This window comes from Lissotriton vulgaris, unplaced genomic scaffold, assembly GCF_964263255.1.
Source record: "Lissotriton vulgaris unplaced genomic scaffold, aLisVul1.2 SCAFFOLD_375, whole genome shotgun sequence".
NCBI classification, from domain to species: domain Eukaryota; kingdom Metazoa; phylum Chordata; class Amphibia; order Caudata; family Salamandridae; genus Lissotriton; species Lissotriton vulgaris.
Window position 1 is genome coordinate 1,526,685 of NW_028244278.1, and position 20,949 is coordinate 1,547,633.

Genomic DNA, 20,949 nt, shown 5'->3' on the forward strand with positions numbered 1-20,949 from the left:
CTACATGGTCATCCTTTGACACCTACTCTGAAGAGGAAATTGGCAAACTGCTCAGCACCTTAAAACCATCCAATCACCTCACGGACCCCCTCCCTGCTAACGCTGTCAAAGACTTCACCCCGCTGCTCCTCCCACTCTGGACTAAAATTATCAACAGCTCACTCCAACAAGGAACCATCCCTGACGCCCTCAAAGTCGGACAAGTGACACCATTACTAAAGAAACCTATAGCCGACCCATCTGATCTAAACAATTACCGTCCCATTACCAATACTCCCACTCTCGCCAAACTCCTGGAAAAATGCGCACAACTACAACTGACCAAACACATTGATCAGTTTGATCTCCTCAACTCCCACCAATCAGGCTTCCGAGCAGGACACAGTACAGAAACCGCTATGACTCACATAATTGATGACGCCCTTCAAATCCTTGACCAAAATGATACCTGCCTCCTCATCCTTCTTGATCTCTCCTCAGCACTCGACACCGTTAAACATGAGAATCTACTCGAACTATTAAACACAAGAATGGGTATATCTGGAAATGTTCTCAAGTGGTTCGCTTCCTTTCTACACAATAGGTCGCAGAAATTCAAGTGCAACAACCTTTTGTCCTCGCCAATACCTGTGTCGTTAGGCGTCCCCCAAGGATCCTCCTTATCCCCAACTTTGTTCAACCTAGTTATGGAACCTCTCACCACCTTGTTACAAACATCCAATGTATTCTTTCACATGTACGCCGATGACACCCAACTATAGCTCAAAGTGCAATCCCCCAAAGACATTGTTCTCCTGAACTCAACGATCAGAAACACCCAATCCTGGCTTGCCGACAATCATCTCAAACTCAATGCTTTGAAAACAGAGTTCCTTCTGATCGCACCTCCCGCGAAGATCTCTACCACTCAAACTCTCAAACTTGGCTTAAACACCTAACTGCACTCAATGTACAACCAACCATCGTGGACTCAGCAAAATCTCTGGGCATAACTCTCGACTCTAATCTCAACATGCAGCATCATATCAGCAAGGCAACGAAGGGTGCGAACTATCAAATCAATACACTGAGGAAACTCAAACCCTTCCTCCCAGCTAAAGACTTCCAAACTGCAGTACAAGCACTAGTCATCCCTCGAATAGAATACGGCAGCACTGCCCTCTGCGGTCTCCCTCTAACTACTACAGCACCCCTAAGAGCTTCTCTAAACGCTGCAGCGAGACTCATCACTGGGTCAAAAAACACTTGCACATCTCCCCTGACTTGAAAGCCCTGAACTGGCTGTCTTTTGAAGCCAGAATACATCTGAAAATCGCCTGCATGACTCACAAGGCTGTTCACCTGAGCTCACCCGGTTACCTCGCCCAAAAGCTGACAATCTCTGGCGGCTCTAGAAACACTAGAGGCACAAATAATCTTCTGCTAAAACCTCGAAGATTCCGGAAGGAAAAAACCTATAAACGCTCCTTCTCAGGAATGGCACCCAGGATCTGGAACTCACTCCCTCCTGAAACTAGACTCATCTCCTCCATCACACTCTTTAGGAAAGAAGTAAAAGCCATCCTCATGGCTAAACACACTATCTATTAACGTGAATTTTAAAAGTCTCTGCACCGATCTGTATTATCTATGATCCCTCGATTATTCGTATTACTTGCATTATTGAATTACCAGACTGTCTACGCGTACAACTATTTTTACTTCTTGCATTATTGATGTACCTGTTTACTATGCTCCCCCATGTACATACCCCACCCCACCTATACCTACAACTGTGATGTACCTTATGGCCTGTTATTCGCCCCCCTCCTGGTGTTATTCTATGCTCTGTAAAGCGCTCTGATATCTGCAAGGATCTTGTTCGCGCTATATAAAACTTTTAAAATAAATAAAATAAATAGTGGTCCCTCTACTTAAGAAACCGGGGGCTGACCCTGCGAATCCTTCTAATTATCGGCCTATCTCTCTCCCGCCTTTTTTGGCTTAGATCTTAGAGGCCCATGTCACTAAGAGCCTGTCCAATTTCATTGAAGAGTCTGAATACCTAGAGTCGCACCAGGCAGGCTTTTGGTCCGCCCACTCTACTGAGGCCGTAATCCTGGCTATGTGGGACACTATGAGAGCTAATGCCGACAAGGGTGGCTCTCAGGCTCTGGTGCTACTGGATTTGTCGGCCGCTTAAAATCCTGTGGACCGTGTCGAGCAGGCCGGCAAACAGGGCTCCGCTTACAACTGTATTAATCCTTCTTAGAAGGTCGAACCCAAGCAGAAAGTCTTGCTCCTTTCACTACCCCTAAGATCGCTACTACATGTGGAGTCCCACAGGGTTCGTCCCTGTCCCCACTTCTGTTTAATCTTTACCTAGTGCCCCTGATTCACTCCTTAAAAAACAAGAAGGTAACCACCTTCAATGATGCGGACGACCTTCAGCTCGTCTTCACCCTGGACAACTCCTCTGACTCTATCCATCAATTTCAAGCCGCTCCATATCCAGTGTTGGATGGACCTTAACCATCTTAAACTTAACCCTGGCAAGACTGAACTAAACTTGCCTGGGAAGAGTGAGCTTTCCTGGGGCCCACACTGCTGGCCGGTGGAATTGGGACCCCCTCGCCCCTCTTCCTCTGTTAAAAGTCTTGGGGTCATCGTAAATGCAGACCTATCACTTAGAGGCCAAGTGGGGGCAGTTGTCTCGTCCTGCTTTTTTCAACTACGCAGGATCAGGAAAACTGCCATCTGCCAACCCACTCAGCCCGTATCCAGGTTGTGATAGCTCTGGTACTCTCTCGCCTTGACTTCTCCAACTCTATGTACCTCGGCCTCCCAATAGGTTTACTTAAACACCTTCAAATGGTACAGAATCAGGCCGCCAGTTTAATCCAGAAGCAACCTAGATGGCGGTCTGCTGGACAAACTTCACTGGCCACCTATTGCCCAACGTGCTGCCTTCAAGACAGGGTGTATAATTTTTAAAGCTCTGCACGGCCGGAGCCCCAAATTTATCAGCTGCCTGATAGCAAGGCATGCTTCACTCCGCAACCTACGGTCTGCCCATCTTCAGTTACTGACTACCCCCACCTTCAAACTCAAACGCCAGTGAGGGTGCAAATTTTGGAATTCCCTGCCATTAGCAATCCGGAAGTGTGGCAACCTACTGAGGTTCAGAAAGTTGCTTAAGACCTGGTTGTTTCAGCAAGCACTTGTATAATTTGACTCAGTTCTGACATTTGCCTTGATCAGCGCCATGAAACCACCTGGTGACCGTGTGCTTTAAAAATTTCTATTAACATATCACACCCCGGACTCTTGTTGCCTTTCTCTCATGCTTAACTGCTGCCTCTGGGCATGCCGTACAATACAGACGCTGGGGCTTCAGAAGTCGCCTGTGTTTGGCTCGCCTTCAGTTTGGACACGTGTTCTGGCCATTTGCACTCTGAATGCCCTGTCATAATGCATCACCTGCTTATTGCTGGACCTAATATTGGGCGACTGTTTGAGTGTTATTGGGTCACTACTTACCTATTGGTATAGGTTGTTGTATGTGTGGAAATTTGTTGTTTTTTGCATGTTATCTTGTACTATGTTGGCGGGGTAGTACAGCAGCTATGTAGCTATGAAGTAATTTGGAAAGTCTTTTCAGAAGGGGCACTGCACACTGCCGCAGCTCCACCACACCCTGCCGCAGCGCCACGGGACCCTGCCGCAGCGCCACGGGACCCTGCCGCAGCGCCACGGGACCCTGCCGCAGCGCCACGGGACCCTGCCGCAGCGCCACGGGACCCTGCCAGGGGTCTGGTTGAGTGTGGGAGTGCCCCTTGCAGTCTCAGGCACCAACATTGAGACTAAAGGCCTTTTTTTAGGGGAACCCTATACGGGAGGCTGGTGGTGCTGGGCAGCGCCTGTGCCCTCAACACTGAATAGGATATATTTCTGGCACATTTATCCACTGTTTTAACTGACTGGGAACAGTATCCTTTGGTGATGGAGAGGGGCATAAGAGGGGGAAGGTCGGGGGACAGCTTCAATATATTTCTCGCTGTTAATTTAGATCGTTCCAACCCTCCCCAGCACAAGTTCCGCCAAGCAAGCAGGCAGGCCATGGCCCTGCAAGAATGGATGACAGGGTGGGCCCTGCCTGGCGGATCAGAAACGCCGGAATGCACGAGTACGCCTTATATTCATCCGCTCATGAATGACATGGACGCCTAGACAGGATCCTGGGCCCTGCATCCCTACAGGCCAATGTGAACCCTATCATGTATCTGGTAGGAGGCTACCACACCATAACCTTTAAGAACGTACATTCACAACCCCCTTTCTCACTTGGTCGCTACAGACCCAGCTGTTAGAAGACATTACAATGAAAAATAATCCTAGGAGGTTCACATGCGGGTAGGCTACGTGCGATCAATGAACTGAACTAAACAACCTAGAAATGATGTAAAGCAACACATGCTGACATGAGACATGCGTGTCCAAATGACAGAAGCACAAGGCCTCTACTTCAACTTTCCAGCTTAAGGAGGGGCTGTGTCTTACCTACAACATACAGGGAAACCTCCTTCTGTTTGATGTTGCACATGTTTCCGGCGATGCACGTATACTTTCCAGAATCCTCACTTGTGACGTCATAGATCACGAGGGATCCATTAGGCATGACCTCAATTCTGAAGAAGAAAAAAAACATTCATAAAGTAAAACAATGAAGGTCTGGAAATAAAAAGACTGAAATTTTACAAGTATTAAATGTAAAGTTACGAATGAGCAAGAATGAGAGTAAGGGAAAAAAATCTGCCACTAAAGCACCACGATGTGCTCTTTTAGCATCTTTAACTGTGGAGAAGAAACAACCAACCGATGATGTATTACAAGTAGTTTGTCTTTTGAAGATGCATGAAACTGAAGAGAACGTGAAAATGGGTACTGCCTCGGTCTTCACTCAAACAACCCGGGCATTCAACAGGCAGCAAATGAGTGGAAACGTTACTTGCAATCCTAGTCCTTCACCCCGGATATTCTCTCTGAATTCATCAAATGTAGACTGCCTGTCTGTATTTGTGAGATCTCAAGATACCTTTTACACAAAGGAACAAACTACATACTTTCAGACACAATCTTCCCCGATGGATACTTGTGTTATTCTGCCATCTATTCACCGAGTCTGGAAGCTCTTATAATTCTAAAAATCTCAAGATGACTCACTGAAACTTTTCCCCACAATCTTCCAATACCCAGCTGTAACCTTCACTTGTACCCCCATTAATTTTACTTTTTAATCAACTCCCCTTTACCAGTGAGGCGGGGGGGGGGGGGGGGTCACATATGAATTTAGAGGAGCTTCATGCTGCAGAAGGAAAATGTTACTAATCTGAAACATTTGCTTTAGGCTCGAGGAGCTGTAGATTCATTTGCTTCCTTGCTTCCTACATTTGCAAAGCCTCACCTTGGCAACCCAATCTCAAGGCCAGTGAATTGCAAAATGCCTTCAAATCTGTCACACAGACCACACAGACATGCTCAGAGCCCCTGAGGACTACCACTGCCTTGCTAGACAATATACTTTCAGTAGCCATGTAAAGAAGTTTATCCGTGTACTACGCACACGCTCGCTAAACATTACTGTGCAGACATTCATGACATCAAGAAGCGCGAAAGGAAAATGTTACGTACCCTATAACCATCTGTTTAAGAGTAGTGCTGTAGATTCACATGCTCTGCATACTCCTGCCATCTAGTGTTGGGGGCAGACACAGTTTTGTTACTTTTATTCAAGGTTACCTCACCTTGTTTTCCACTCAGCGGGTAAGTAGTGCGAGTGCAGCGTAGTGTCAAAGGCAGAGTAGAAGCCACTGTTCATTGTATAAAGCAAAAGAGAAAATACTGTTGAGAGCATCACTACTGGCTTCAGGGGTATGAGGATGGGTGCGTGTACATCTACAGTACTACATAATATGACTGTAACATGTTGCTCTCTCAGCATGTGTGGCTGTAGATAAACATGCCCTGCATAGACTGTAAAGCAGTGCTTCTCCTAAGCGGTGGGCAGAGGACAGAGATGTTGGAAAGAAGGTTCTGAATACAGTCTGGCCCAGTGAAGACTGCTGGCGGGCTCGGATATGCATAGAGTAATGCTTGGTGAACGTGTGCAGGGTTGAGCATTTTTATTTTTATTTTCAAAGTTTTATATAGCGCGAACACGATCTTCGCAGATATCAGAGCGCTTTACATAGAGGGGTACATGAGGGAACAAAGTCAAACAAGTAAATCAATAGATCACAAAGTACAAATAGGTGGCTACAAAACCAATCATGTGAGTAATAAGACAACTCATACAAATAAGTAAAGGGGTCAAACATGTAGTACAGATCGGTGCAGGGTGTTAACAGGGTTCGATATAGTAGTTCAAGTGTATTTAGCCATAAGGATAGCTTTTACTTCTTTTTTAAAGAGTGTAGTGGAGGAGATAAGCCTGGTTTCGGGAGGGAGTGAGTTCCAAATCCTAGGCGCCATTCCTGAGAAGGAGCGCTTGTATGTTTTTTCCTTCCGGAATCTTCGAGGTTTCAGCAGGAGATTGTTTGCGCCTCTCGTGTTTCTAATTCCCCCAGAGATTGTCAATTTCTGAGCGAGGTAGCCGGGTGAGTTTAGGTGTACCGCCTTGTGTGTCATGCAGGCGATTTTCAGATGTATTCTGGCTTCAAAAGGCAGCCAATTCAGGGATTTCAAGTCAGGGGTAATGTGGGAGTGCTTTTTAGGTCTCGCGCCTGCGATGCATATGGCGAAGCCATATGCCACCGCGCAGGCGCGATACTATTGCTGCCGGGTCTCCTTCCCAGGAGATAGGAGATGTCACGCGCACACTCTGGAAAGCGATCGGCGCCGGCCGCGCGCGTTTCCCAATCTCCTGTCTCTCTGGGAAGCAGACCAGCAAGCCCCGCCAAGGTAAATTTAAAATAATCTGACCGGCGATATTATGGAGACCAGCATCCGTCGGGGGACGCGCCGACCTCCGCCACCCATCGGGAAAACAATTTACACGGTTCTTAAAACAATTAAGTACCGGGCCTGTCAGTGAAAGGATAGAGGTGCGCGTTAGTCGCGTATGGGGCACAGTGCGGGAGGGATAAAAAATGCTTCTGTGCTTAGTTCGCGTTCTTGGGGTGTAGACTTGCACATACCTTCGAGTCAAACTACAGCCGATCATTCGTGTTGGAATCCGCAAGACACAATCCGTGTGTTCTTGCACCTGGGAAGTCGGATATTTCTATATTACTTCCGCTGTAGTCGTGCTTCTGGGAAATGTAATTCCAACGAAAATGGAAACGCTGCAATGTTTCGTCTAAAGCCTTTCTACGCGAATCGCGGGACTTATGTATCTTCATCTTTGAATTTTATTTGTTTTTTCAACTGATCTTAAATAAGTTTACAACTGGGGGTGTGGACAAATCCATACGTCGTCGCCGGTTTTCGAGGCTCTACTAGAAAGCATTCACTGAGTTTCATGTCGGTTTGGTCCCTGATGTTGTAATGCCAGATCCAGGGAGGCACTAGGTGTTATATCTCGGCTCATCCTTGAATCGTCCATACTGTATATTAAGGGGTTTGTTTTCCACTTGGAAGTGTAGATTGTGGTGGGCTGAATGGAGTGTATCAATGAAGTTGCAGTTGACTTGTGACGATCTGATCTCTAGCAGTGTCTCATTAAGGATCACCATTATATGTCCAGAGTTCTAGTGTGTAGTGTCCAGGCTAACCAAAATCAGTTAAGTTTATGCAGTTCAGACATTTCATTGAGACCTTTGGTGACTACCGTCTAGCCATTCGTCAGCCCCCCGCCACAGGATGCGCACCTCTCCACCCATCTCCTGCCCGCACTCCGGCATATTGCCGCGCATCTAGTGGTGTGCCGTGTAACACCTCCCCGACCATCCCACGCAATGAAGCGCTTCATACTATTCCCTATAACGCTCAGCCATGTGCAGAAGCATTACCTAAGGCAGGCTCAGGCTAGGTGGCTCATTGCCGTTCTCATTTGACGGATAGTATGGAAGGGTAGGACGAGCAGGAGTGAAGATCTTTGCTCAAAGCACGACAAAAGAGGGGGGGGGGGGGATTCGACACCATGCTTTCTCCTGACTTTTTCTAATGTTGTCTTCCTTGGCGCCCGTCTGCAGAGACGTCCTCATCCAAAAACGCCACAAGCCACACTATTAACCTCATTTGTGAATCACTCACACCTTTGGGTAAAGTCTGCGCTATATAAAAAGCGACAATTGCATAAATAAAATTCCGCGTCCCTTCGCCCTAAACTCAGCCCTTCCCCCTTTTTTTTTTTGCACACACCTTGTGCTCCTGACCCCCCCCCCCCACCCCACCCCCCCCCAATCTCCTTTTGCCTCCAGTGAGCCTTCCGCGGTCTTGGAAAAGCCTCCTTTAACGGCCTCCCCTTGAGCTTAACCCTCTTGCGCACCCCCTTGCGACCCTTGCCTAGGCAACCTTTCGACTTGTTACCCTAATGCAGAGCTTTCCATGCTCTGTGTCTCGACACGTTACTATGTCGCCTGCACATGGTGGGTGTGTCGCGGAATGACGCTGGTACAGCGCAGTTCGTAGGGCAGGCAGATGTACATGCAGAAAGGAAAGGGAGACCTTTAGCCGAGCACCAACAGGACGCACCCCACTTTAAGCTCTCTCTAAGAGTGATGCATCGCCTCGATTGCCTGTGTGCGTGGGGTGGGGTGGGGGTGGCGTGGGGTGGGCAGGGGGGACGGGGGTGGGACGGAGATGCAGATGCAACACACAGCTCTTTAGGCACCTGTATGGATAATACAGCCCCGTGAGGACGTGTAAGGACAGACCCGTAAGAGGAATGCAGCGTGTGCTTATAAGAACCTGGGAAGCGTCGAAGGTCTCTGTAGATCACCGCTTGTGATAGTGACCAGTGTCTAACTCGCTGAGCCATTCCTCCCCTCTTGTTCATACTGAGTCTGGCATGCGCCTCTCAGACGCAACATACTGAACACAGCCGGCTCATCCTGTGCTCGTCTTGTGTGTGATCTGTTGTGTTCCTCTTGCGTGTGAGACATAAAATGTAGCCCCGCCTTTGCTGCTCTGAGGTGTGAGATATTACAGTGACTCAGCTTGCGCTCTGCTCCTATCAGGTGCAAGTTAATAAACAAAACCCATCTTTTACTCATCTCGGGTGTTTGACTGTTGACACAGACCACCCTATCCCCTCTCACAGGACACGCTCACCTCCCCGCGCCCTATGGTGCCTCAGACAGCCTACCGTAATTCCGACCACCCGCTGCCCCAGCCTTACCTTCCGGCGCCCTGGGCGTGCACTGCCGTCCCCAGTCCTAATGCCTCAGACTGCACTGTTGATTATTTGAACTTACTCTGGTTTATTTACATCAGTCCCGGAAATGTGGCTGCAGGTGCGTGCTGTGTGCACACTGCTGTTTTGAGCCAGCACGGGCGCTGCCCATGGTCCCCTTCGTACTCTCTTTGGAGGCAGATCGAAGCACCCTCTGCAGCTGCTCCTCAAACTCTGTCTTTCTCGGTCTCCCTCGCAGGTGCCCTGATCTGTCCCCAGCTGTAGTGCACTCTTTCTGCTGCAGTCAGCCCGTGTACACTGTCATTCAAGTTTCAACCAGTCCTGGTACAGACTGTTACTTCTGGTGCGCTCTGTCCTCATCTGCTGTCAGCCCTTGTACACTCCTTTTAGCTGCAGTCATATATATATATATATATATAAGTATAGATATAACTGCAGACATATATATATATATATATATATATATATATATATATATATATAACTGCAGCTAAAAAGACAGTGTACAAGAGCTGACCGCAGATAAGGACAGATATATTCATATGTCTTTATTTGCTGTCATCCCTTGTACACCGTCTTTTTAGCTGAAGCCAGTCCTGGTGCCCGCTTTTTATCGGCAGTTACTTCTGGTGCACCCTGTCCTTATGTTAGTGTACTGTAGTTAGTCACTGTGCGCTCTCCTTATCTGCCCCCAGTCATACTGCACTGGAGGTGCCCAGGAGTGGATGCCTGACAGGGAAAGCCAGGACGGGTTCCACAGCAGTATTCGTACAAGCGCCTTGAGACCCTTGCGGGTGAGTAGTGCGCTATACAAGTATCAATTTACAATTTACAATTACCTCCTTCTGTGGTGTTCCCTTGTGTGCTCTGTCCATATCTGCGGTCAGCTCTTGCACACGGTCTGTTTAGCTGCAGCCAGTGCAGCCTAGTGCACTCTCTCATCTGCAGCCTGGTGCACTCTCTGGTGTACATCAAACGTCAGACTGTCTTCCCACAATTGCTGCTTGTTTGGAAATTGGTGTTTACTTTTATTTCTCTTACTGCAAAGTGAGAGTATTTCGTAAAAGATTCAGTGAAGTGTACGAATTTATAACTTCACCGTTAACAATGTTGCCGCTGGTGTGGGTTTCTGTGATGGAAAACAAAAATAAACGCAGCTTTTTGCAGGCATACTCTACCACAGATGTGCTCTACCAAATGTTAAATGTGAAAGGTCAAGTTGAAAGTGTCCCGAAAATAAAGGACTGTTTGATTGGTGTAGTTATCTTTGATTGTCACACTTGGTTGGCGTCTGTGATGCCAAAGTAGGCATGGTTTATTATAGTGTGCAGAAGTCTGTAGAAATGACACTTGGTGATGTTCTATGACCTCAAGGTTGATGGGTTCCAAGTCTTCACAGTTCTCTCGGTCCCATTATTAATGACATGACATTTCTTTGTGTCTGTCTTCATAGTTGGCGTTGTCCTGTAATCCACCAAATTACACTTGATGGGGTTCCATGTCTTCACAATTGTCTCAGTTCATGACATCACAGTTGATGGGTTCCATATCTTCACCCCTCTCCCCCTCCTCCAACCCCCTTAGGTGTTTTGGGCTCGCTACGCTGCATTACCGTGTCGCAAAATTATGCATGTCGAAAAAGTGTGTCACCAACATGAAAAGTTTGGAAAGCTGTGCCCTAATGCCTTTGATTCACTGCTGGTGGGGAGGACAGCGAGGGGGGTGGGGTTACACAGTCGCAGCCTTTTGTGCACCTTCATTTTCTGACCCTCTCTCCCCACTTCCTCTCTTCTCGAACTTCTTTCCCCTCCGCCATTCCCCCCCTCCTCCGTACCAATACATTTCCCTTCCTCTCTCCCCCGCTCCTTCATCTGCCCTCTCCCTCACTCCCCCACCACCCCTTCTCGTTCCCTACACACCTCTCCTGCCTGCTCGCGCCTAGCAATACGCAGAGTAATTTAAAGCTGTTTGTGGACTGTAATGCGCTCTTTTTATTAACTGCTATTGCTTCAATGTCACAATTTAACAATCTCCGCACTAATATCCCTTCTCCCCTTCATCTCACTGCCCTGCTTTCTCAACTATCACTTGTATTGCCCCATCTTTCTACATATCTTCATCATGTCTTTGCTTCCCCTTCTCCTCCTATTCCTCATTTACCTCCACTTCTTTCTCGCTCTTCGCGTTTTTACATCCTCCTCCTCTTTTTAGGTCAAGCCAATTTATAAGCGCAAACCTTTAAGTACACGCAGTTAAAAAATTGTCCAGCGCAACTACCACTGTTAAACAAAATGTGACTGGTTGCTTTGTGTTCTTTCTAATGTTTGGAAACTTGCAGCTTGTTATTTTTATGTCTTTTCATTCCCTTTTACAATTTCTCTCCAGCCTCCTCGTGCTCCATTTTTATTCCTATTTCCTTCTTTCTGCCTTGCTGTCCCCTCCCTTCTTCTCCCACTAACATCTCATATTTCTCTATTTTCTCTCCTCCACTAAACATTCTGCCTTCCACTCACTTCTGTTCTGTCTCTTACTAACGTCCCTTTAGACCCGTTTACATGGTCCCCTCTCTCCTTCGTTCACCGTGTCATTGCATTTTCTTCTTTATCCCTTTGTCTCATTCTATCGCCCTCACTCGGTCTATCTATTGCCCTCACTCTACCTGTCTATCGCACTCACTATCGCCATCACTATCGATCGCCCACACTGTCTATCTTTCGATACCCCTCACTCTATCCATCTATCTATCGCCCTCACTCCATCTCTCGCCCTCCCTCTATCTATCTCTCGTACTCACTCTACCCATCGCACTCACTCTATCGCATCAACACAGCATCACTCAGGACCACCACAGCATCACTCAGGACCACCACAGCATCACTCAGCGACACCACCTCATCAATGTGTGCAACCATTCGACAACAACTGGTTCAAATATGTTCTCTCAATGTTTCAAGCTTTATTACAAATGTCACAAAAAGATGTTAATATTTCACTTTTGTTCTTGGATTTTCGTCACAATAAAATACAATGAACATAATCTTAACACAAGTTAAAGCTATTGCAGTTATAAATTACCATAACTTTTAAGTATTCATTATTAAAAAAAAATTAAAAGCCATTTTTATTTGTAATATCAATACATCTAAGTCACGTAAATACAACACATATTGCATTACAAATGCTATAGTTGTCACATTTGCGAAAGTTATAACTATTGGCATTATAAATGACAAAGCTATTCATTTTGCTATTTTCAAAACCAACACAAATAAAAAAATTGTCATTTACAATACCAATAGCTCAAACTTTCCTAATGCGAGACCTATTGCATTGCAAATGCTTGTTTGACCCAGTGATGAGTCTCGCTGCAGCATTTAGAGAAGCTTTTAGTGGTGCATTTGTAGTTAGGGGGAGTCCGCAGAGGGCGGTGCTGCCGTATTCAATTCGTGGAATGACTAGTGCTTGTACTGCGGTTTGGAAGTCTTTGGCTGGGAGGTAGGGTTTAAGTTTCCTCAGAGTATTGATCTGGAAGTTCGCTCCCTTTGTTGCCTTGCTGATATGTTGCTGCATGTTGAGATTGGTGTCGAGTGTTATGCCTAGGGATTTTGCTGAGTCCACGATGGTGGGTTGGACATTGAGTGCGGTTAGGAGGTTAAGCTAAGTTTGAGTGGTGGAGATCTTCGCTGGAGGTGAGATCAGAAGAAACTCTGTTTTCAGGGCATTGAGTTTGAGGTGATTATTGGCAAGCCAGGATTGGGTGCATCTGATCGTTGAGTTCAGGAGCAGGATGTCATTGGGGGATTGTAATTTGAGGTAAAGTTGGGTGTCATCGGCGTACATGTGAAAGTGTACATTGGATGCTTGTAGCAAGGTGGTGAGAGGTTCCATGACTAGGTTGAACAAAGTTGGGGATAGAGAGGATCCTTGGGGGACGCCTAGCGTTACAGGTATTGGTGAGGACATCAGGTTGTTGCTCTTGAATTTCTGCGACCTGTTGTGAAGAAAGGAAGTGAACCACTTGAGAACAGTTCCAGATAAGCCCATTCTTGTGTTTAGTAGTTCTAGTAGATTCTCATGTTTAACGTTGTCGAATGATGAAGAGAGATCAAGAAGGATGAGGAGGCAGGTGTCGTTCTGGTCTAGCATTTGAAGTGCGTCGTCAATTATGTGAGTCATAGCAGTTTCTGTGCTGTGTCCTGCTCGGAAGCCTGACTGGTGGGAGTTGAGGAGATCAAATTGCTCAATGTGTTTAGTCAATTGTAGTTGTGCGCATTTTTCCAGCAGTTTGGCGAGAGTGGGGATATTGGTGATGGGACGGTAATTGTTGAGATCAGAGGGGTCGGCTGTAGGTTTCTTTAGTAGAGGTGTGACCTGACCAACTTTGAGGGAGTCAGGTATGCTTCCTTGTTGGAGAGAGCTGTTGATAATTTTAGTCCAGAGAGGGAGAAGCAAAGGGGTAAAGTCTTTTACTGCGGAGGCAGGGAGGGGGTCCGTGAGGTGATTGGATGGTTTCAGGGTGCTGAGCATGTAGCAACGTTTCTGCTCTTTCCGCTACAGAGCCTGGATGCTGGCAAAGGATGGGTAAGTCCCTTGTTTTTATGTTCTGGTCAGGCACTCGCACCTCAAAACACAGAAATGCAGCTGTTTAAGAACACGTGAACCTTGTCAGATAGGTATGCACAGTATTGGAACACAATTTTTTTTTATTTTTTAGAAAAGATCACGGGTGTATCTGAGAAATAATACATTCCTCTGTGTATGCTAAGGTACGGGGTCCGCTGAGAAACCCAGACATTTATGCTGCATAATCAGTTTTGCTTCTGTAGAAGGGGAGGGGGGGGGGGGGGTCAGGCTATACTGTCTTATAATATGACAGGGGGTTTTCTAATAAACGGTTAATTGACAATGCTGATGGTATTTTTGCTAGGTAGTTTTCTAATTGCGTCACATATACCACATTTTAAAGCACAATAGTTTAAATGAACATTTCAAACTTCATGGGAACCCCACCCCCTAGGATGATCCACACCTGTTCGGAGGCAGGTACACCCCGAGATACTAATTGGATTTGTAAAGGGCTGCTTGGTATTACACTGCACCAAACCACATCTCTGTGCTTTCCCTGGTCGCCAGAGTTTGCAGGATGAACAAGGAAACTATTTTATTGTCCGCAACAGGTGCTGCCAACTCTGATCTAGCTGGGTCCTCAATCTCTTAACCTGCTGTAAAAGTCCCAAACCAAATATTGAGTCCAGGGTTTCCTTGGCGTTTAAACTGTTCTTGAACATCAAAAGATTCCTCTATGACCTTGATGCACTGATCGCAGATCCTTGCACACTGCACGTCTGGCAGAGGTAGGCGGATTCAATGAAAACCAATACATTTAATTAACTCAATAGAAAATAAAAACAGGCGCTGTCCAGTAAGGAAGACAATGGGGAAAAACCCAAAATTGCAAAACCCCAAGGAAATCTCTGCCCCGAGTCAAACTGGAAGATCAGAAAAAAAAGGTGCTGTTTTTTTCGAATGGACATATAAAAAGAGCATTAAAAATGGAATAGGTTTCGCCTTTATTAAGTTAAAGCCATTTGCTCTGTATTCAATACCATTAGCAAAGCAAATGGCTTTAACTTAATCAGAGGCAAGACCTATTGCATTTTCAATGTTTGTTTCGCGCCAGTTGTCCCTCATTAAATTTTGACTGCCCTCTCATTTTCCCATCTAATTCCCACTGCTCCTATCATTCATTTCTCCTCTTATATCCCGCTAGTTTTCTTATTTCCATTGCACTACTCTCCATCTCAAAGGCACTGATAGATACTCAGCCACTATCTGCACAAGGAAACATGGGGTCCATGAGCAGGACATCAAACTGACTCAGGCAGACTCTGGAGCAGCTCTAGGTCATCCACCAAGTGCCGACATGCAGAGAGCATCCTTTCGGTCATGGTGCCTATCCGCTGATACAGGGGAGGATCTGTTCTAGAAAGGAGTCTTTCTTCAGGATGGAATGACTGATTGACTTGACCTTTGACTCCCAGTACTCTTTGGTGTAGGGCGCAGAGTGGGTCTTCACAGTGTAGGCGTGGGGCGGCCCTGTTATGATGCTGATGTCCGGCACCAGCAGAACAATCTGGTGACCTCGCTGCCCAAGTTCCCTCACAAGCGAGCTCAGACTGGGCCACTGACCCCCACCCTGTAGCACCACCAGCAGCTTCCCACCCTCGCCGAGGGTGGTCAGCATCAAGATCAGAAGCCAGGCAACGGTCCAGGAGGAAGACACAGAAGCCATCAGCAGCAGCACAGCCCGGTGGCTGACAGCTTCTCTTGAACGAGGCAGTAAGAGCACTCCCAGGACAGAGCTGAGGAGCCCCTTACCATCAAGTTGGGCTTGTCTTTGACAAGTGCGAGTTGGGCTAACATCCAGGGAGGACGCCCACCTGCCGCAGTCTCCCAATGACGCAGGTCCAAAGAAAGGTGTGGTTAAACACTTTCTCTGAAGGCCACAGACGTCCTGGTCTGCTTTTTTGTTTATGTTTTTATGGCGCTCCCTAATCAGGTCTTCCTATTCCTACATTTTCGATACAAAGACAATTCAAGAGGTCGAGTGGGAGAGTGCGCTATATTTGGATTCGCCCAGGGCGCTCTGAGCGCAGAGCAGATCAGTTACCATCAACCACAGTTAATCATATCACACTACAGGGCGTCCACAGACAGGAGCATGCGTAGAATCAACACTCCAGACAGTCCTGTTCCGATGATGGGGGCGGGGTAAGGAGGACTCACAGAAGTTGAGCAAGCAACGAGCCCCCCCCCCCTCCGAGAAAAAAAACTGCTCATACTGCGTAGAGAGACGCGTCTCAAGCGAGCCTGGCTGAGGTGCCAATCACATTCACAACCCTACAGAAGCTGTGCAAACAGAAACAGAGCAACTAAGGTCTCGAAACACACTAGAATGCTGACATGTTTACTGATTCACACTCGGTGTGTCTGGTGTCGATGCCTCGGAGCAGGCTTGTAAGTGCTAAAAGAGAGCGGGTGAGCACTGGCAGAGGGGGACGAGACTGGACCACAAAAATCAGCGCTATGAATATTACAAGCAGAGTCCAGAGGTGCACTGAATAACAAGGCTTGGCCCAAGGAAGGTGGCAACAGGAGCTCGCCGAGACGCAACAAGCTGTCGGCGTACTGCGAAAAATATAGTGCGTAGCAGTTAATGAAGGACAGTGTGTAACGCCTCAGTTGAGAGATCCAATCCCTGTGGGCGGGGTCAAAAGTGGACACTGTGGTAACAAGGAGGGACTAAGAAGCCTTCTTTTCAATCGTGAGCCAGCGTTTAGCATGGAGGATAACGCCAGCGAATGAAAAAGATGGGCGGGGCTGCAAGTCCGCCTCTGAAAGCTTTGGAATCCGTATTGATTCCAAGAAGCCCTCGCAAAGCGAGAGCAGGGCATGCGCGCTGCTAACGCCAGGCGAGACCTAAAAAGGGGTGCTCTTATACAAGGGATGGACACACATGGATGGTTTCAAATGAATAAAAAGTTTCAGTTTTCTTTGTTAGAAGCTTTTCTGGCCCTGCTGCCACAACAGGCAATTCACAACCATTAGTTAAAGGAGAGCGATTGAGAGAATATATAAGTCACACAGACTGAAATGTGATGGTTTACTGACCAGCTCATGCACACAGAAGCTCAGAGTATCAAACAGCACTGCAAGCAACTAAATACAGAAACAGTGATTTGTGCAAGAAGAGATGATGGCTTCTAAATGAATCGTAAACAGTTACTCAAAGAATTCTCAGTCACATCCGCCATGACCAACATTGAGGATGCAGGAGATCTACGCTGGGGCATGTGGTTTCTTACCTGGGACCAAATTTAGCAGAATCGAGCAGCCTATCTTTCCCCTTCCACTGAATCTGGGGGGTGGGGTCCCCTGCAGCCTGGCAGTGTAACACGGCCATGTGTCCTTGATACACAGTGGTATTTTCTGGTTCCAACTTAAAGGTGATATAAACTACAATAAACAAATGAACATATCACAAGAATTAAAGTTACAGTATAGAGACGTGTCGGGACTGATACTAACAAGAGGAGGAAAACAAAACACACATGCACACAAGGTAAATTTATTTAAAAATCTATAAGCAGTACCACATTGCATTCAGACCTTTTCTCTAGCACATACTGTTGCTCTCACTGAAGTACTGAGACTCCGGTCCAGGCTAGGAAATGCCTCAAACAAAACCACAGCACGGTGGTCCCTGGAGTGAACATACCAACCACAGCCCAGTTCTTACAAAGTCCCACAGGTTCAACCCACTGTAAGTAATTGGAATTGTCCCAAAACACCACAAGCTCCCACACATGCCGCTTGACGTTCCTTCCGGGTGCAAAGACAACAGCCCTTATGAGATGGGTAACTGAATTTCATACAGTCTGCTTTTCCTTCAGTACGACACTAGTGCAGACAGAACATCCCTCGAAACATACCTGCCACGGTCAGCTGGACAAAGGACCGGATCTCCCCTTGCAGGTTGTTTGAAGCAATGCAGGTGTAGTTTCCCGCGTCACTCTTCGTCACCTTGTAAAATTGTAACAATCCTGCATTGAGGCTGACGTGTTCTGGCATGCTGCTCCCATCTGCAAATGTTGACAAGACAGATCGGAAAGGCACTTAGGACAGAGTATTTAATACAAAGATCCGGATCGAAGTGGAATATGTGGCGTAGGACAGACTGATAGATGGATCACTTTAGCAGGAAGAGTAGGTATTAGAAAAGGTGTGTGCTACTTCAACCCCCTAGCGCATGTATCCCTGCCATTTCAAACAAAATGATGTTGAATTACAAATATTTTTAGGTTAAAGCCTGGGCAGCTCATGCACAGCTCTGCGCGGCGTGCTGTATTTGTGTATGGACTTGAAGTTCCGCAAATGTTTTTCAATTGGCTGCTGTTCCTATTTCTAAATGGTTGCCTCCGATTCATGAATTGGGTTGGTAGTCCCTCCTTAGTACCGCTTTGTCTGCATTAGTAATCTCCGATGAGGACTGGACTTTTTGCTTGTTTTGTTACACAGTGCATCTTATTTAGTCTGTAAGCACTATTTTCTTTAATGATTTCTCCTTCTGCAGGCATAAAGGGCTTTCCTGCAAGTATTCCCGCTTTGCCTACAGGCGCCGCTCAACGGTTTCAGCACGTCACCTGCTTTTACATTTTTATTACCAATAGGCCCAACTTGCACCTTTTCATCTACGTTAGTTTTTAATTTGGCTGCGCATTGTTTATTTTGTATGCGCGACACACTTTTACTATTTGTGACGGGCGCCTTTATAATATTCTGAACACTATAGCGGCCGTGCACCCCTCCCCCCACCCTCCCCCCCTCCCCTAGGAGAAACAGCCTATAGCGGCTGTAAGACTTTATCCAACAACAACCCCTCCCCCTTCCCTCTACAGTGGCCTTCGGAACTGTAAGAAGGCATCTCCATGGAAACCAGCAGCTGTCAGAATTTACTTCTATTGGTAAGTACAACTGCTTCTTCTACAAAGGGGTGTGGTGCTGTTTTCTCTTGTATTTGCCCAACTATAAAACAGAGACCAATGTCTGCTGTCAATTTTTGTGTTTCTGCCTCGCGCCCTCTCACTGTCTGACACAAACTCCAACCAGGCAACTACCACACGCACTCAAACACATACACGTTTCTTCGCACCATGTGCTGGCGGCCGAGCTCTACTTCTATCAGATCATAAAGTCCTATAAGGAGAGCTAATTGCAACTATCTACTTGCAAGGAAGCAAAATTCTAGTGGGAATAGAGCATACAAATATTTGGCAAATCTGTCCACTGCATGGCAGATGTTCGATGCATGTTTTAAAAAGTTTATTCAAGTTATTTATACTACTTGGAGGGCCCCCTGCGAAATTGGGAGATTGTAAATATGATTAGCAAAGTTAAATAATAGTTGGCTCGCACAATGCTGATCACACTCAATATGACAGCCCCTAAAGACTAAGCCCCAGCCCACGCCAAATGCAGGTAGGCTGCTCTTCCAAGAACAAAGTTGTCTTTTGCTCGACCACCATCAATTACATATCGGAGTTAGCCAAAACAACCTAGCCATATATACATCCACTCCACACAAAAAGCGCGTGGGTAAAAGACGTCATTTTCGACGTCAATAGCTCGAACTCACACAAATGCGAGACCTATTGCATTGCAAATGCTTGTTTAAATATATTGGCAGGAGGGAGGACATAGGAAAGATTGGTTAAAGGTAGGAGGTGTACAACAATGGTACAAATATTAGACTGCTGGCCTGAAGCAGCATGGAGAGGTACAGGTCATCGCAAAGCTTGAAAGACAGCTCGGGAATGAAGGAAAGGTGGAGTGAACACTGAAGAGGGCACAGCAGAGTGCAGGTGAAAAGAGTCACAGACCTTGAGTGGGGTGGAGTGAACACTGAAGAGGGCACAGCAGAGTGCAGGTGAAAAGAGTCACAGACCTTGAGTGGGGTGGAGTGAACACTGAAGAGGGCACAGCAGAGTGCAGGTGAAAAGAGTCACAGACCTTGAGTGGGGTGGAGTGAACACTAAAGAGGGCACAGCAGAGTGCAGGTGAAAAGAGTCACAGACCTTGAGTGGGGTGGAGTGAACACTGAAGAGGGCACAGCAGAGTGCAGGTGAAAAGAGTCACTGACCTTGAGTGGGGTGGAGTGAACACTAAAGAGGGCACAGCAGAGTGCAGGTGAATAGAGTCACAGACCTTGAGTGGGGTGGAGTGAACACTAAAGAGGGCACAGCAGAGTGCAGGTGAAAAGAGTCACAGACCTTGAGTGGGGTGGAGTGAACACTGAAGAGGGCACAGCAGAGTGCAGGTGAATAGAGCCACAGACCTTGAGTGGGGTGGAGTGAACACTGAAGAGGGCACAGCAGAGTGCAGGTGAATAGAGTCACAGACCTTGAGTGGGGTGGAGTGAACACTGAAGAGGGCACAGCAGAGTGCAGGTGAATAGAATCACAGACCTTGAGTGGGGTGGAGGGAACACTAAAGAGGGCACAGCAGAGTGCAGGTGAAAAGAGTCACAGACCTTGGGTGGAGTGAACACTGAAGAGGGCACAGCAGAGTGCAGGTGAAAAGAGTCACAGACCTTGAGTGGGGTGGAGGGAACACTGAAGAGGGCACAGCAGAGTGCAGGTGAATAGAGTCACAGACCTTGAGTGGGGTGGAGTGAACACTGAAGAGGGCACAGCAGAGTGCAGGTGAATAGAGTCACAGACCTTGAGTGGGGTGGAGGGAACACTGAAGAGGGCACAGCAGAGTGCAGGTGAAAAGAGTCACAGACCTTGAGTGGGGTGGAGTGAACACTAAAGAGGGCACAGCAGAGTGCAGGTGAATAGAGTCACAGACCTTGAGTGGGGTGGAGTGAACACTGAAGAGGGCACAGCAGAGTGCAGGTGAAAAGAGTCACAGACCTTGAGTGGGGTGGAGTGAACACTGAAGAGGGCACAGCAGAGTGCAGGTGAAAAGAGCCACAGACCTTGAGTGGGGTGGAGTGAACACTGAAGAGGGCACAGCAGAGTGCAGGTGAAAAGAGTCACTGACCTTGAGTGGGG

At 47.1% G+C, this 20,949-nt stretch overlaps 1 protein-coding gene across 1 annotated transcript in view; it reads right to left on the bottom strand.

The window, feature by feature from the left end:
- The window catches only part of PTK7 (protein tyrosine kinase 7 (inactive)), a 118,239-nt gene that overhangs the window by 77,650 nt on the left and 19,640 nt on the right, over positions 1–20,949 (bottom strand). Inside the window, exons 3-5 of the mRNA XM_086948778.1 lie at positions 17,827–17,976; positions 17,200–17,350; positions 4,540–4,667 (exon numbers count right to left, since the gene is read on the bottom strand). Coding sequence (XP_086804904.1) covers positions 4,540–4,667; positions 17,200–17,350; positions 17,827–17,976 — 429 coding nt within the window. The remainder of the gene's footprint in view (positions 1–4,539; positions 4,668–17,199; positions 17,351–17,826; positions 17,977–20,949) is intronic.